The 17104-nt window shown below is 36.7% G+C and overlaps 1 protein-coding gene across 1 annotated transcript; it reads right to left on the bottom strand.

Annotated features, from left to right (window-relative positions):
* Window positions 1-331: 331 nt before the first annotated feature.
* Window positions 332-1722, bottom strand: LOC123937505 (ceroid-lipofuscinosis neuronal protein 5-like). Its single transcript, XM_045998410.1, is given in 2 exon segments — window positions 332-1203; window positions 1206-1722. Coding segments are annotated over 2 exon segments (1056 nt in total). The 5' UTR covers window positions 1690-1722; the 3' UTR covers window positions 332-631.
* Window positions 1723-17104: the final 15382 nt, after the last annotated feature.

The following is a 17104-nucleotide window of genomic DNA, read 5'->3' as shown; positions in this document are numbered from 1 at the left end:
CTCATCTCAGAGATAAAGACACTAAGGTTCAGAAATGCTCATCTGCCTAAATTACAAAATGCCAGTTACTGGGTAATTCTAAAATGCTAGCTGGAAACTTGCGCTCTTTAACACTGTTTGTAACTCATCCAGAAGCACAAATGCTGCAATGAGGGTGTCCAAATTGGTCTTTAAGTGAATAGAACAAAACCAAACTACTAGACCTGGTCCCCAAAGTTATAAAAGCTGTCAAGTCAGTCTAAACCACCAACAAATACTGAAAAAATGTTAACTACCATACCAGAAAAAAGTACCTCCCATCATGAATATGTCACAGGGTATTTAAAAAATCTTGGCACACCATATCCACTATTTATAAAAAAATACAGGGCCCAAAGATCCTATATATCTGATACGAACTATAATTCTTATTAATAGAGGCTTGGAGTTTGAAATCAAGGTCACCTAACGTGCTCACTTTGGCCAATGCAGTGTTTCAGCTTCTAAGAAAAGTTCTGAGATGATAGGTGGCAATTCTGCCCAGGTGCATTTCTGCTCCAAGACAGAAAGGCCTAAGAAATCCACAAATGTAATCACCCCTTGAAAAACACATATGCTGGTGATAGAAAAAAAGAGCAGTAGAATTAAAATTTTATAAACCAGAGTGTGTTTTGTTTCTGTTAGGTAAAGGGATTTCTTCATAAGTTATTTTAATAAAAGGGAATTTCATAGGTAAAAGCCAATATTCAAAATTATAAAACAAATAGAACTCTCTGTGTACAATCACTGCATCAAAAATTTGCAAGATGCTGAACAGAAATTCCTTAGTTGATGAATGTGGTTTGAAGGGGTAATAAAATTTTTTTATGGCTAAAGCAAGAGTCTTATTTCCTGTTGGCCCAAAAACAGATGTTTCATTTCCCAGATAGGCAGGTTCACCACTGTAAAGGAATATTCTTGTATAGTTGGTTTCTATCTTCTTGAATTCTGCTCCAAGTTCAGCCAACTTCTTATATGTCCTTAACACAAATTTAGAACAGTCGTAGGATTCAAACCATGTCTCTGCCCCTCTTTCTGGGCTGGCTTGCACAGTCCATGTCTCATAATAAATCCCTGTTTCATTGTCTCGCTTTACCCACTTCGCCATTTCGTTAAATGTGTTTCCTGATATGGTTGCTTCTAGAACTAATGTCCCATTTTCCTTCCAGTGAATATCATCAATTCTTCAAAAAAGCAGGCAGCTCCTTGATTACACCAGAAAGGGGCATTCATTTCAGGTCGGAGATGGGGAAATGTTCAGTTTCCAAGTTGGAAAAGTTCATACCACTCCATTGTGAAGTTCTTGCCAGTTAAAGTGCTTCTGAATCCAATGGCATCATGCATAATTTTCAAGTGTCCCAGGAGGTTCCCGTATTTAAATTCCCATACTGGGGCTTGTAACCGAAAGACTTCAATGATATCATCGCCTTTCATAACTGGGATAGGTGAGACAGTTGGACAGAACGTGTATTTAGCTTGACAATAAGGATCTGGTTCTGGACGGAAGGAAAAGCGTTTGTAGGGCACGGGCCACTGGCGCCGGGAGGGGCCGGCCGCGGCTGTCACCAGCCACAGCAGCGCCAGGGCCCAGCGCCAAAGCGCGCACCCCGGCGTCGCGCCCGCGGCCCGCTGCCCCGCGACCCCCGGGTCGGCCTTCCCCGCCTGCGCCATGTGGCGGCTCGCGGGGCTTCCGGCGCCTCCCGAGCCCCGGACTCCGATTTTCTGGATTTTTTAATTGGTTTTTGTCACTTTGGACTAATTCAAATCCAAAGTAATAAATTATATGTATTTATGTAAACATCTTTGGAGAAAGTAGAATTTCCGGCACCCTAACAGCCAGATATGAAAAAAATTAAAATAATAAGTAATTTTAATGTGTGGGGGTCATTGAAGGCATAGATGATACTTAAACAGAATGCAGAAAAAAATCCACTTCTGTTTGTCTACATACTCTCTCTTATCACCTAGAATAGCTCTAATTATCCTAGATTTTCTAATTATCCTCCAATGGGACATCTTTCTAGACAATTCATATTGTGTTACAGACCATTGCAACATATACCCAGTAAGTTTAATTCTAAATATATTCAGCCCCCAAACAAAGAAAATAAAGATATATAATCTCCTTGTGGTGCGCTATCAATATATTTTTGTCTAATTATAAATGGTCTTGGTTCATCATAACAGTAGTAAAATAACATGGGTATTCACTTTTTAAACTTTTTACCTTAGAACAATTCTAAATTCATAGAAGAGTTGCAAAGGTCACACAGTGCTCTCATATACCTCCACCCAGCTTCCTCTAATGGTAACATCTTTTGTAACCACGGTATATTTATCAAGACTAAGAAATTAACATTAGTGCAATACTATGAACTAAACTACAGTCTTTTTTCCATGGTTGTCTTCTTTCTGTTCAAGAATTCAAACCCGGATACTATCCTACATTTAGTTGTCATGTCTCCATAGGATCCTCCAATCTGTGATCATTTCCGAGGCTTTTATGACCTTGATATATTGAAGAGTCTTGGCCAGGTATTTTGTAGAATGTCTCTCAATTTAATTTTGCCTGATGTTTTCTCATGAATAGAGTGGATTTGTGAATTTTTTTGAAAACTATCACAGAAGTGCTCTTTTTCGTGTATAAATTGGGGCGCATGCTATCTACATTATTTATTACTGATAACATTAACCTTAATCATCTGGTTAAATTGGTATTAGTCAGCTTGCTCCACTGTAAAGTGTTTTCCTTTGTGTACCCTATTTGTTAGAAAGGAGTCACTATATCCATCCCATATTCAAGGAGAAGGAAATTAAGCTCCACTTCCTGGGACAGGACTATCAAAAAATTTCTGGTCATATGTTAAAAACAGCACAGTAATTAAATATTTAAAAATTTAAAAGAAAGAAGTACTTTGAGGCCATAGGCATTTACTTTTGATATCTCTATTAAGTATAATGTATATTAAAACTACAGTTTTAAAAGTTGTCAATAACATTGTAATTTAAAAATATTTTAATAGAATGATAATCATAGCTAACATAGAGAGGTGACTGTGCTGGGTAGTGTGCTAAGTGTTCTTAGCACTTTGTGATAACTCGAGGGAAGTACTATTATTTTCTACATTTAACAGATAAAAATATTGAGACACACAGAAGTGATATGATACGTCTATTGTCATATGGCTAGTAAGTACAGATCTGAGATTCAAAGCTAGAAAGTGTCAGTCTGACTCAGAGCCTGCTTTGTCCTCTTAAACTTGATGCTGTATTTGTCTCTCTGAGACAAATAGATATGTAGAGAGATATATGAAGGAATATTAGGGCATTTGTATACATAAGAGATTTTGTATGCAATATTGAGGAGTGAGACTCGAGATTCAGGATAGATGTAAAACAAATTATAAAACTGTTCTACTGAGACCCAGTGAAATTGAAATTAAATGGGTACATATAAATGGTCTAATAGATTAATTTTAAACAATGAAAATTCTTAATTTTCCTGGATCCCAGGACCCTGAGATCATTACCTGAGCTGAAGGCAGATGCTTAACTGACTGAGATACCCAGGTACCCCCATAGGAAACAATTTTAAAAATTCTTCTGCAGGGCGCCTGGGTGGCTCAGTGGGTTAAGCCGCTGCCTACGGCTCAGGTCATGATCTCAGGGTCCTGGGATCGAGTCCCGCATCAGGCTCTCTGCTCGGCAGGGAGCCTGCTTTCCCCTCTCTCTCTGCCTGCCTCTCTGTCTACTTGTGGTCTTTCTCTGTCAAATAAATAAATAAAATCTTTAAAAAAAAAATTCTTCTGCAGTGGGTATCTCAAATATATTACAAACTGCCATGTATCAAAAGACACAGAAAAACAATCCAACAGAAAATGACCAAGATCATGACTAGGTGATTTGCAAAACTTAATGGATACTTAGTTTCATTAGTCATAAAAGAAATTTAAACCACAATGAGATAGTGTTTCATATCCAACAATCCGTGAATCTCTTGACACTGACTTTTGGTGAGGATGGGGGGAAATGGGCTCGGAAGTGGCTGGAGGAAATATAAATGCACGCAAGCACCTGGGAAAGCAGCTTAGCAATGCCTGGCTGTAGTTGAAGATATGTACATCTCACCCTGCACGTTATTCCTTCTAAGTGTCTGTCCTAGAGCAATTCTCCATCAGGTACATGAGAAGTGATGTATAAAGATGCTCATTGTAAGGGCCTATTCAGCCAGAGTGGCCCCACTCCGGTTGAACAGCCATTTTGTTGTTTATGCAGTAAAACTTAAACTGACCCTGCCCTCCCCCTGCGCCCCCGAACTTACTTAAAAACAAGTCCCAGAAACCAGTCCCAGGTAACAAAGCCCAAATACAAGGGTGGGTCAGGCCAGGTGGATATATTCAATCAGTGGGGGGATGCATACTGTCTCCTAGCTACCAAGGAGTATGGGCCCCGCCCTTCGGGCACCTTTTGGGCGCCAATTCTGACCAAGGTGATAGGTTGGTTCAAATGTCTACTAGGGTAAATTGTAATTCAATTGGTCACCTAGCATGACTGTGCAGCTTTCTCTGTGTGTTACAGTTTCATTGGTCACCTGTGCATGGCCAGACCCAATCGCATGGCCTTTGCCCTTAAACGCTAGTCTGTGAAACAGAGAAGGGTCACCCTATCTATAAGAGGTGCGGCCCTGCCAGTTGGTTTGATTCTTGATGCTTGGCGCGAAATAAAGCTTTGCTTGACCTTTGCTTTATATCAGTCTCGCTCCTTTAATCACGGACCCATTTTTGGGGGGGCATAACAGTACCTATAATTTATAGAAATGTGCATGCACAGTAAAGGGGCAGAACATTAATGAAGGTGACACTATCATTCTAGGATGGGGGAGTGGAGGGGAGAAAAGGAATCAAATGGGGCTTTAGTATCTATATTATTTTTTCATTAAAAAAGCAAGTATACTATACCCCTGGGGATAAAAATACATTATATGTTTATAAAAAAATAAAAAAGAAATAAAAAATTTAAAAAAGCAAGTATAATAAAATGTTAATATTGCTTAATCTCAGAAGTGAATAGATAGGTAAGTGTTATGTACATATGTATTTTACTTTTTGTTTAAAAGGTTTTGTAATCAACGGTTTAAAGCAGTATATGTGGAATTTTTTTTCTTGTAATGGGAAAAAGAAGGGGATTTAAATATTTCTTTAATAAACAGCCCTTCAAGTTTTTATTTGAAAAACTTCCTTCTTCCTTGTTATGGGGCTTAGTAATCTCAAATTGTATTTACTTTTGTGGTTTCATTCTGAAAAAGAAAATTTGGCTGGTTTACATAAAGTCCTCCAATAACCTAGATTCTAAGCTGGAGTTCTAGAAGGAAATTATTTTCTTTGGCAGGGCTGCAGGGAAAAGTCAAACATTTTGATGTTGACACAACTTCTGGTGAAATGTTGTAAAGGTCACCAACCTTGTGTTCCCTCATGGTATCTGAAATGTGGGCCTTGAAACTACCTTGTCTCACCCCTCACTTGTTGCAATGGTGTTCAGAGCAGAGTGGAAAAACTCTGAGAACATGCATGATGTTATTTTGGGATTAATACTTAACGCACAGTTTCTACTTGTTTGCAAAAACCTCAACATTGTTTTAAAACTTTTACTTAGAGCGGCGATCTTGATGAAAATGTATGGTTTTGCAAAAATAATAAATGACACCCAACTGGTATTATTTGAAGTCCTTGTAATCCAAAGAAATGCTTCCGGGAATTATATTCCAGTATGTAAAATTCCAGTATGTAATATTTTACAGGTAGTCTCTAGAAGCTGGATGTAGTTGATTTTGTTAACTACTCTGGTAAATCATTGTAATACCACAGTGCTTGATAATTTGTTTTCAGTCACTAGAGAAACATTAAAACCATACTACTTGGTTATACTTAATTTTAAGTAAATAATGCATTTGAGCCAAAGCAAATAAAACCGTTGCTTCTGAAAAATATCTTAAGCTTAATGGGAAAAATGTCATAAATGATGACAATTTTTTCATTTTTCCATAGTTTAATTTATAAAATTATATTTTAATAATGATGATGTAGTCATTAAGTACTTCTTAAAATTAGTCTTCATCTTCTGGGTTTCTTTTTTTTTGCTTCCCACTTATAAATTGTGTTATTTAAAATATGCCAAGTTTAAGAGACTTTTTAAATTATTCTTTTCAAATTACGTTTTTTGGAAGAAAGGGCTCTGTGGCAATCAACTTTGAAATTTTTCATACCATTTGGTGACACTTGATGGAATAAAAATTTCAAATGGGTTTGGAGTCATCTCAGCCTCAGAAATAGCAGAGTGGTAGAAATTGCCCCACATTTCACGGGTGACTGAATGAATGAGTCAACTGAGGAATGCCTCACCATCTCCCACAGGATGGCTGTGCCTGTAAAACCACTGAAATTCCTATCAGAGCCATAGATGAGTCTGGATGACATTCAGGGGTTCAAAAGGGCTTCCTTCTCCAGATTCAAGACCTATAATTTTGGGGTGAAGATGGCATTATGTTTCCCATCTGTGACAAATTCTAGGAGCTGACATTCTGACATTCTGTTTGAATAAGGGTATGAAGAGCAGACATATCCAGATTCATCTTGTCTACAGTAAAAACATCCTTTTAAAGTATAGCATCTGATGAGTTTTGACAAAGCTATAAACCTATCTAACCATGAATGATCTGGAGCATCTTTTCGTGTGCTTATTGGCCAATTGCATACTTTTTTCTACAAAGTACCTATTTAAAATGTTTTCCTATATATTTTTAAATGATTTGTTTCCCTATTAGGAAGCTGTGTGAGTTGTTATATATTATGAATGATTACGAATCTTGTCAAATATATGTGTTGCAAATATTTTCTCCCCATTTGTGACTTGACTTTCCATTTTCTTAACAGTGTTGTTTGAAAAGCAGCAGGTTTTAATTTTAAAGAAGTCAAACAATTTTTTATTTATGATTAATATTTTTACTATCTTGCAAAAAAACTCTTTGCATCCCCCCTCCAATGTCACAAAACATTTCTCCTGTGTATTCTAGAAATTCGAAGTGAACCCTTTGTACAGTGCTCTGCAAGTCTAGAGAAGTTTTCATTCACTGTGTTCTTACTTTCCTGGTAAGGGGAATTTTTCTAACTGAGAGTTCTCTGTTGGCACTGAGTAATGCTGGTTTGGGGTTGGGGAATAATGCAGGCAAAATGAAACTGTCTTCCTTCTGTTTTGTGTGTGGTATTCTCAGAATTTTTTGTTCTATTGAAGTTTCTTCAGAGGACTACAGAGCTCTACAGAAGTGTTTGTTTTCTAACTTTGTGACATCTAGTTGTTAATCTTCGTGGGGAGATTGAAGTTGGGGTCTCCTAGGCTTCATTTTGGTATTTTGGTATTTTGGTAATGTCACTTCTACACTGACTTTCTTAAAAAGCATGACTCTGAATTATTTCCATGAGTTTGCAGAAATACTCACGTTCATTGACTTTTCATATGCTTGCTTGTGAAAGAAAAGCAAGAAATCTACGAAGCCATTCACAGTTTTATGGGAATGAAATCCTAGTCTTAGTAATTCCTATAAAGTTTTTCCAACCAAAGAATTCACCCAGAAGTCTGAAAATAGTATTTTTATATTTTAAAATATTATATTTTAGATATCTAGATATATCTATATATCTAAATATATATATTTCAGATATCTCTGAATATCTGAATATATATATTTAGATATATATATCTAAATATATATATTTCAGATATCTCTTCTGTTTGTGTGTTATATTTCCCTAATAGCTTAAGACAATCACTTCAAAATAGCTTCAGATGATCAAGGGTTCAGAGCAAATAAATGAAATTAATAAAATGCAGAATAAGTATTGTTATTTAAGAAGTAGTGTGGCCTTTCAAATGCTTTGAATAAGGCCAGTCCCTCTCTATATCTGGGATTATAACCTTCTAAATCAAAGCAGAAAGTGGAATAACAAGTCATTCCAGGGAGTTTCACCAAAAAAAAGAACAGGCTGAGACTCTTTCCTACTTGAATTTATCTCTGTCACTCTGGAATTTTCATTTGAATTTTACAAAAGGACTTTATCCTGTGAAATCAAAATATTGCATTGCCATAATCTCCCTGATAATACACTTCACAAAACTTGTGACATGACTGTGTATAGTGTCAGATGAAATTGTGCTATAAGCAAATTTGGTTTGGCGCAATATTTAAGAGACTGCAGCATAAAATCTGTTTCAGATGAAGTATTAACTTCTCTTTTCTTTGAAATATACAAATTCAAAAAATTAAACATCAGGACAAAGTATTTACAGAACTTCCTTCGTTCAAAGATAAAGTGTTGGAGAACTGTCTCCTTTAATGAAACAGGTTTTGTTCTGGTAGATAACAGCATATCTCTAAATAATGTGCTTGATCAGAATCTTTTAATTTTTACATTTTAATTGACTGTCTACTGATGTTTGCTATAAGAACTGATAATCTAGTCTCCTTAATTTTTTTTCTGCCACATTCTGTTCTGTGATCGTAATTAAACTCTGAACTTCTTGACTGTAAAATTTATAAACCACAAAACAATGTTTACCTAGTCTATGAAAGTATTGTTAACTGAAAAAAAAAACCTGTGATATAGTGATAGCATTACTTGCCATACAAATTTTGAATTATCTTGAGATTCAGTGCACTTTTCCTTTTTGATTCCTTACTTATTCTTATCCTCCCCCCACCCCCCACCCCCCAGTTCAATTTTCCCTGTTCCAGGATCCTATCTAGATTACCACATTACTTTTAGTTGTCAAGTTTCCTAAGTTAACTCTTGGTTGTGACAGTTTCTCAGACTTCCCTCGTTTTTGATGACCTTGTCAGTTTTGAGAAGTACAGACCAGACATTTTGTAGAATGTCTCTCAACTTGAATTTGTCTGATTTTTTTTTTCATGATTATAGTGGAATTACTGGTTTGGGGGTGGAAGCCCACAAAAACAATGTATCATTCTCATCACATTATCTCAAGAGTATCATATCAACTCTATCATATCAATATGACATCGCTATTGATATTAACTTGGTCATCTGGCTGAAGTAGTCTTTATCAGGTTTATGTCCTTTGTGTACTATACTCTGTGGAAGGAAGTCAGAACGTACAGCCCACACTGATGCTGAACCTGCTTGAAGACAGATTATCTACATAAATTTGGAATTCTTCTGTAGGGGAGATTTGCTTAGTCTCTCTCATTTAGACTAAACAAGTCTCCCCTACAGAAGAATTCCAAATTTATGATTTATTTAAATCATTTATTTATAGCAGTTTCTGAACTCATGAATATTTACCTTACACTTTGGTTTGTAATCCAGTGTTGTTTTATTTCGTTGCTCAAATTGTTCCAGCTTTGGGCATTGGGAACTCTTTCATTGTCTTCTATGTCACTTTGTTATACCCCATCATTGTGTGTTTCCTTTTAAGACTTTCTTGCTTTCTGGAACTCAAGATGCTCCAGAATCATATAATATATGTTGTGTTCCAATCTTAGAATCATGGTTTACCCAAGGATTCCTGCTGCTGCTGCTGCTGCTGCTGCTTCTTCTTCTTCTTCTTCTTCTTCTTCTTCTTCTTCTTCTTCTTCTTCTTCTTCTTTTGAGAATGATACTAGAAACTAAGATCTGAACATTAAGTATGCTCATTTTTCTTGGGGGATTGTTGCGTATTGACCCATTTACCTGACAAAGCGGGAAAACATGTGTGAATAGTAACCAAAGTACATACATGTATCTATAAATAACTCTGTATGTAATCATCTATATCTATATTAAGCTAAACATGAGTTCATACTGATGTTTTCAATTCTAATCCATTACCATGTAGATCAGCAAACCTTCTCCCCTTGCTTGTCTCTAACTTCTCTCTTCAACAACATATATATATAAATAGTTTTATAAAGGAATTGTCATTTTGTAATTTTACAATTAATAATTTGCTTCATAGGTTAGATGTAATTATATAAACAAGAAATACAGCATTTAGCACACTATCTATATTGCCACGCATGTTTTCATTTACCATGAAGTTGATGGGCATTCATGTGGGAAACAAAGGCAGAAGAAAAATTATTAAATTTCTTTATTACCTACAGCCCATTGACAAGTCCTTGAAACAGTCAGAGTGACATTCCTCTAGTGACTCAACTGCCTAGATGTCAATAATTTACTAAGGTCAAAAGGCAATCCTAACCAAACCCCACCCACCTCCCACCCCCTTCCCAGAATCCTGTATGCCTACTTTAACATATAAAAATTCCTTAAAAAATTTCCTTTATCGGATGCCTGGGTGGCTCAGTTGGTTAAGCAATGGCCTTCAGCTTGGGTCATGATCCCGGAGTCTCAGGATCGAGTCCCACTTTGGGCTCCCAGCTCCAAGGGGAGTCTACTTCTTCCTCTGACTTCCCCTCTCATGCTCTCTCTCAAATAAATAAAATCTTTAAAAAAAATAAAAATAAAGAAAAATTTCCTTTATCTTCTAAACCCCCAAGATATGGTTGGCAATCATCCCCCAAGCATATGGCTCACCAAAATACATCTGAAGGGTCTCATGATTAGTTTTATTAGATGGTAATAAATTATTCCTTCCCAACAATAGCTAGCCCCCTCAAAGTCCTAGAAACCTTGCTTCCAAAATTCCTTAGAGACTTACGCTATCCCTAACCCCTTCCCAACTTGGAAATATATAATGGGCCACTCCTCATGACCCCATTGCAACACTTTCTGCCCACTGAGCCTGTCCCTGTGCTTTACTAAAAGCATATTTTTGCACCAAATATCTCAAGAATTCTTTCTTGGTCATCAGCTTTGAACCCTAACATCTTGTTCTACATCAGGCATTATACACATACTGTTTTGGATAACTCATTCTTTTCCTAAAATTGTCAGGCCCCTTTTGACAAGTCTATGAATAATTAACTTGGAATGTCACCAGAAATTTTATGTGCTTGATGGTCAAGAGGGTTTTTTCTGGCATAAATGACCTTTTGTTCACAGGACTTCCAACTGGCCCCTAGGGGGCCTAAAATTTATGAATTTTCTTTACATCTAGAGTTTTAAATATTATACATTATTTTCTCTGACTTATAGGCACCTCTGTTCTTATTCCATTAAACTACTAAATTTTCATTAAACTATGCTTAAAGACATGGAGAGAGAGACCTTATATACAGATACTCTATGTTCTTCAGTTTATATTCTCACCTTTACTATTTTTTTTGACCTAATCTAATTATCCAAGGTAATTGATAGAGAACATAAAAATGTACCTTCAATGAATATAAACAATAGAACAGTTAAACAGAAATCTTCTCTAAGGTTGTTGTATCAAATTCACATTTTTTAGACAATTTCTTTCTTATAATTTCACCAGAGCACAATTCTTCTATGCATGTCCCAATGCTTCACCTGGCAATAGTATGTTGGAATCTAGTGGATGATCACAATGTAGGAGAGTCAGAGCCAATATTCTGTCATTGGAGTTTGTAAGTTTTTTTTTTCCTTTTTTTTTGTTTTTTTTTTTTTTGTTTTTTGGAATAACAACAGAATTTGAAATGTTAAGCAGTAAACTTATAGCTCTGGGGGAAAAAAACAATAAAAAACACCAATCACCCCATCCTTGCTGAGGTGCTACTGTGGGCCAGCTCTGCACAAGAGTGATGTAGTTTTAGAATATAGGTGAGGTATGGTGGGGAGGTCCAGAGCCCAAGGCCAAGAAAGAATTCTTGAGATGTTTTGGTGGGAAATGGTGGTTTTAATTAAAGCACAGCAATAGGACCCTGGGCAGAAAGAGCTGCACTGGGGTTGTGAGAAGAAATTGATTATATACTTGGATTGGAGGGGGGGGGCAAGGGAATAGGCAGGTTTTCTAAAGAACTTTCATATACTAAAGAGGACTTACAATACACCAGAGCCCTTGCCATTGTCAAGTTGTTTTTCCCTTCAGTAAAGCATTAACATGAAGACAGTTGGGAGCTTCCTGAAGGAAGCTTATTCTCTCTGCCTACCTCAAGTTGTAAGGATATTTACTTTTATCTACATTTCCTTCTGGAAGTCGGGTTATTGAATAGATAGAATTTTTTTTCTTGTAAATCACTAAGACATTTGTAAACTGAGGGAGACTCTTGTTTTGCAGGACTGTAATCTCTATAGGTTCACCATTTTTTTGTTTTATTTTGTTCTTTGTTTTTTGTTTTTATTAACGTATAATGTATTATTTGCTTCAGGGGTACAGGTCTGTGATTCATCAGTCTTACACAATTCACAGCACTCACCCTAAAACATACCCTTGCCGATGTCCATCACCTAGCCACCCTATCCTCTCCCCCCACCCCCAGCAACCCTCACTTTGTTTCCTGAGATTAAGAGTCTCTTATGGTTTATCTCCCCTTTCCCCCATTCCATCTTGTTTCATTTTTTTCCCTCCCTGCCCCCATGACTCCCTGCCCTGCCTTTCAAATTCCTCATATCAAAGAGACCATATGATAATTGTCTTTCTCTGATTGACTTATTTCGCTTAGCATATTACCTTCTAGTTCCATTCAGGCCCTTGTAAATGGCAAGATTTCAGTTTTTGTTTTTTTGATGGCTGCCTAGCACTCCATTGTGTACACACACACACACACACACACACACACACACACACCACGTCTTCTTTATCCATCCAACTGTTGATGAACATTTAGATTCTTTCCATAGTTTGACTATTGTGGACATTGCTGCTATAAACATTCGGGTGCACATGTCCCTTCGGGTCACTACATTTGTATCTTTAGGGTAAATACCCAGTAGTGTGATTGCTGGGTCATAGGGTAGCTCTATTTTCAACTTTTTGAGGAAACTCCATACTGTTTTCCAGAGTGGCTGCACCAGCTTTCATTCCCACCAACAGTGTAGGAGGGTTCCCCTTTCTCCACATCCTTGCCAACATCTGTCATTTTCTGACTTGTTCGTTTTAGCCATTCTGACTGGTGTGAGGTGGTATCTCATTGTGGTTTTGATTTGTATTTCCCTGATGCCGAGTGACATGGAGCACTTTTTCATGTGTCTGTTGGCCATCTGGAAATCTTTGCAGGAATGTCTGTTTATGTCCTCTGCCCATTTCTTGATTGGATTATTTGTTCTTTGGATGTTGAGTTTGATAAGTTCTTTATAGATTTTGGATACTAGCCCTTTATCTGATATGTCATTTGCAAATATCTTCTCCCATTCTGTCAGTTGTCTTTTGGTTTTGTTGACTGTTTCCTTTGCTGTGCAAAAACTTTTAATCTTGATAAATACACAATAGTCCATTTTTGCCCTTGCTTCCCTTGCTTTTGGCGATGTTTCTAGGAAGAAGTTGCTGCGACTGAAGTTGAAGAGGTTGTTGCCTGCATTCTCCTCAAGGAATTTGATGGATTCCTGGCTCACATTGAGGTCCTTCATCCATTTTGAGTCTATTTTCATGTGCGGTGTAAGGAAATGGTCCAGTTTCATTATCTGCATGTGGCTGTCCAATTTTCCCAACACCATTTGTTGAAGAGACTGTCTTTTTTCCATTGGACATTCTTTCCTGCTTTGTTGAAGGTTAGTTGACCACAGAGTTGAGGGTCTATTTCTTGGCATTCTATTCTGTTCCATTGATCTATGTGTCTGTTTTTGTGCCAGCACCATACTGTCTTGATGATTACAGCTTTGTAATAGAGCTTGAAGTCTGGAATTGTGATGCCACCAACTTGGTAATTTTTTTCAACATTCCTCTGTTTATTCAGGCTCTTTACTGGTTCCCTATAAATTTTAGGATTATTTGTTCCATTTCTTTGAAAAAAGTTGATGGTATTTTGATAGGAATTGCATTAAACGTGTAAATTCCTTTAGGCTGCATAGACATTTTCACAATATTTGTTCTTCCAATCCATGAGCATGGCATGTTTTTCCATTTCTATCTGTCTTCCTCAATTTCTTTCATGAGTACTTTATAGTTTTCTGAGTACAGGCTCTTTGCTTCTTTGGTTAGGTTTATTCCTAAGTATCTTATGGTTTTGGGTGCAGTTGTAAATGGAATTAACTCCTTAATTTCTCTCTCTTTTGTCTTGCTGTATAGAAATGCAACAGATTTCTGCACATTGATTTTATATCGTGACACTTTACTGAATTCCTGTATGAGTTTTAGCAGTTTTGGGGTGGAGTCTTTTAGGTTTTCCACATAAAGTATCATATCATCTGCAAAGAATGAGAGTTTGACTTCTTCTTTGCTGATTTGGATACCTTTAATTTCTTTTTGTTTTCTGATTGCTGAGGCTAGGACTTCTAGTACTATGTTGAATAGCAGTGGTAATAATGGACATCCCTGACATGTTCCTGACCCCTAGGAAAAGTTCTCAGTTTTTCTACATTGAGAATGATATTTGCTGTGGGTTTTTCATAGATGGCTTTGGTGATATTGAGGTATGTACCTTCTATGCTCATGTTGTGAAGAGTTTTGATCAAGAAAGGATGCTGTGGGGCGCCTGGGTGGCTCAGTGGGTTAAAGAAAGGATGCTGTACTTTGTCAAATGATTTTTCAGCATCTAGTGAGAGTATCACATGGTTCTTGTTCTTTCTTTTATTAACGTATTGTATGACATTGATTTGTGAGTGTTGAACCAACCTTGCAGCCCAGGAATAAATCCCACTTGGCCTTGGTGAATAATCCTTTTAATGTATTGTTGGATCTTATTGGCTAGTTTTTTGGTGAGAATTTTTGCATCCATGTTCATCAAGGGTATTGGTCTATAATTCTCCTTTTTGATAGGGTCTTTTCTGGTTTTGGGGTCAGGGTAATGTTGGCCTCATAAAATGAGTTTGGAAGTTTTCCTTCCATTTCTATTTTTTTAAACCATTTTAAGAGAATAAGTATTCATTCTTTAAATGTTTGGTAGAATTCCCCTGGGAAGCTGTCTGACACTGTGCTCTTGTTTGTTGAGAGATTTTTGATGACTGCTTCAGTTTCCTTACTGGTTATGGATCTGTTCAGGTTTTCTATTTCTTCCTGGTTCAGTTGTGGTAGTTTATATGTCTCTAGGTATGCATCCATTTCTCCCAGATTGTCAAATTTGCTGGTTATAGTTGCTCATAATATGTTCTTATAATTGTTTGTATTTCTTTGGTGTTGATCTCTTCTCTTTCATTCATGACCATCTGTGTCTGTGTGTGTGTGTGTGTGTGTGTTTCCCCCTTCCCTTCCCTTAGCTTTAGGACAGTCAGGAGTGCCAGAGGAATTGTCACACATATTCCATAGTTGGGGGGGCTGATAGGGGGGCAGGGAGGGGCATTGTGGAGTGTCAGCTTGTGCTTTGTCTTCAGCTTGTCTTCTGCTCCCTCATCAATAGGATTTTGTTCATTATGTGCACTAACTTATGAAATATTCATTAAGTTATTTGCATTATTTCAAGATCATGTACCAGTCTGGAAAACTCAAGCACAAAGACAGCACCCACTATTTTTTTTACTTAACTGTCCCATTCCAGGTAGTGGTTTTGGAATTGTTGACCTGTACTTCCATGGTAAACAATTTTGTCAACTAAGATAATCTTAAGTACTGTTCTTTTTGCCTTTAAAATTCCTACAGAATCCACTCATTTCCAGAGAAACTTAGGTCTGCACCTTTTTCTCCCTTAACTCCTTCAGTGAGGTTGTTTGTCTTTAAATTACTTGTCATATTCTGTATTCTATTTGGGAATCTCTCAATCTCCTAATTTTTTTAGTTGTATATCTTAAGGCTTACTCTTCACACTATAAAATTCTATTAGTTTTGAAGAATGAATAGTGTAATTTCTACATTAGTTCAATATCATATAGGAAAGCTTCACCACCCTAAATCATCCTCTGCATTTCATCTACTGAATTTACTTCCCCTCCTCTCCCACCCAAAAGACCTTGGCAACACTGACCTTTCCAATGTCTCCATGATTTTTCCTTTTCCAGAATGCCAAACAGCTAGAATAATATAGGAGTTAGCCTTTTCAGATTGGCTTCTTTCACTTAGCAATGTGCATGTAAAATTCTTTATCCATGTCTTTGTATGGCTTGATAATTTGTTCCTTTTTATCACTTAGTTGCATTCCATTGTATGAAAACACCAGTTTATATATTTACCAACCATCTTGGTTGCTTTTGGCAGTTATAAACAAAGCAACTATAAACATTCTTGTAGAGGTTTTTTGTAGGCATAGATTTTCAGATCAGTTGGGTAAATACCTCAGAGCATGATTGTTGGGTGATATGGTATGATTATGTTTATTTTTATAAGAAACTAACAATCTGTAACCAAAAGTACTTATGCCATTTTGCATTCCTACAGGCAACGAATGAGGGTTCCTGTTGTTTCACATCATATGCTTGCCAGAGTTTTGGGGTTGTCAGTGTTTTGGGTTTAAGCCATTCTGACAGGTTTAAGACAGCATCTCATTGTTGTTACAATTTGTGATTCCTTAATGACAAATTATATTGAACATCTTTTCATGTGATTATTTGCCATCTGTGTATCTTCTACAATACAGTGTCTCTTCCAACTTTTTGCCCATTTCTTTCTTGGGCAATATGAAAACAAGAAAACAAGGGCTGCTTGTTTTCTTATTGATGAGCTTTAAGAGTTCTTCATATATTTTGGATACAAGTCTTTTATAAGGCTTGCAACCTCTCATTACTCTTCAATTCAAATACAGCAATAATATACTGGGCAACTACAGTTTAAAAATTCACCATGCAAATTACTTAGAATACAGAGATGAAATATGTTTGTTTTTTTTTTCCTGCAAGTAGCTTAAAGTGGACATTAAAAGATTAAGAGACAAAATAAAAATAGGCTTTTAAGGATGAACCTGGTGGCAGGTATTACATGGATCACTGGGTGTGGTGCATAACCAGTGAATTCTGGAACACTGAAAAGAAATTTTTTAAAAATTGGTTTTTTTTTTGTTTTTTTTATTATTTATTTTTATTTGTTTATTTACAGCATAACAGTGTTCATTGTTTTGGCATCACACCCAGTGCTCCATGCAGTACGTGCC

The sequence above is a fragment of the Meles meles genome, chromosome 2 (assembly GCF_922984935.1).
Source record: "Meles meles chromosome 2, mMelMel3.1 paternal haplotype, whole genome shotgun sequence".
Lineage (NCBI taxonomy): Eukaryota > Metazoa > Chordata > Mammalia > Carnivora > Mustelidae > Meles > Meles meles.
This window is presented reverse-complemented; position numbering and strand designations above follow the sequence as displayed.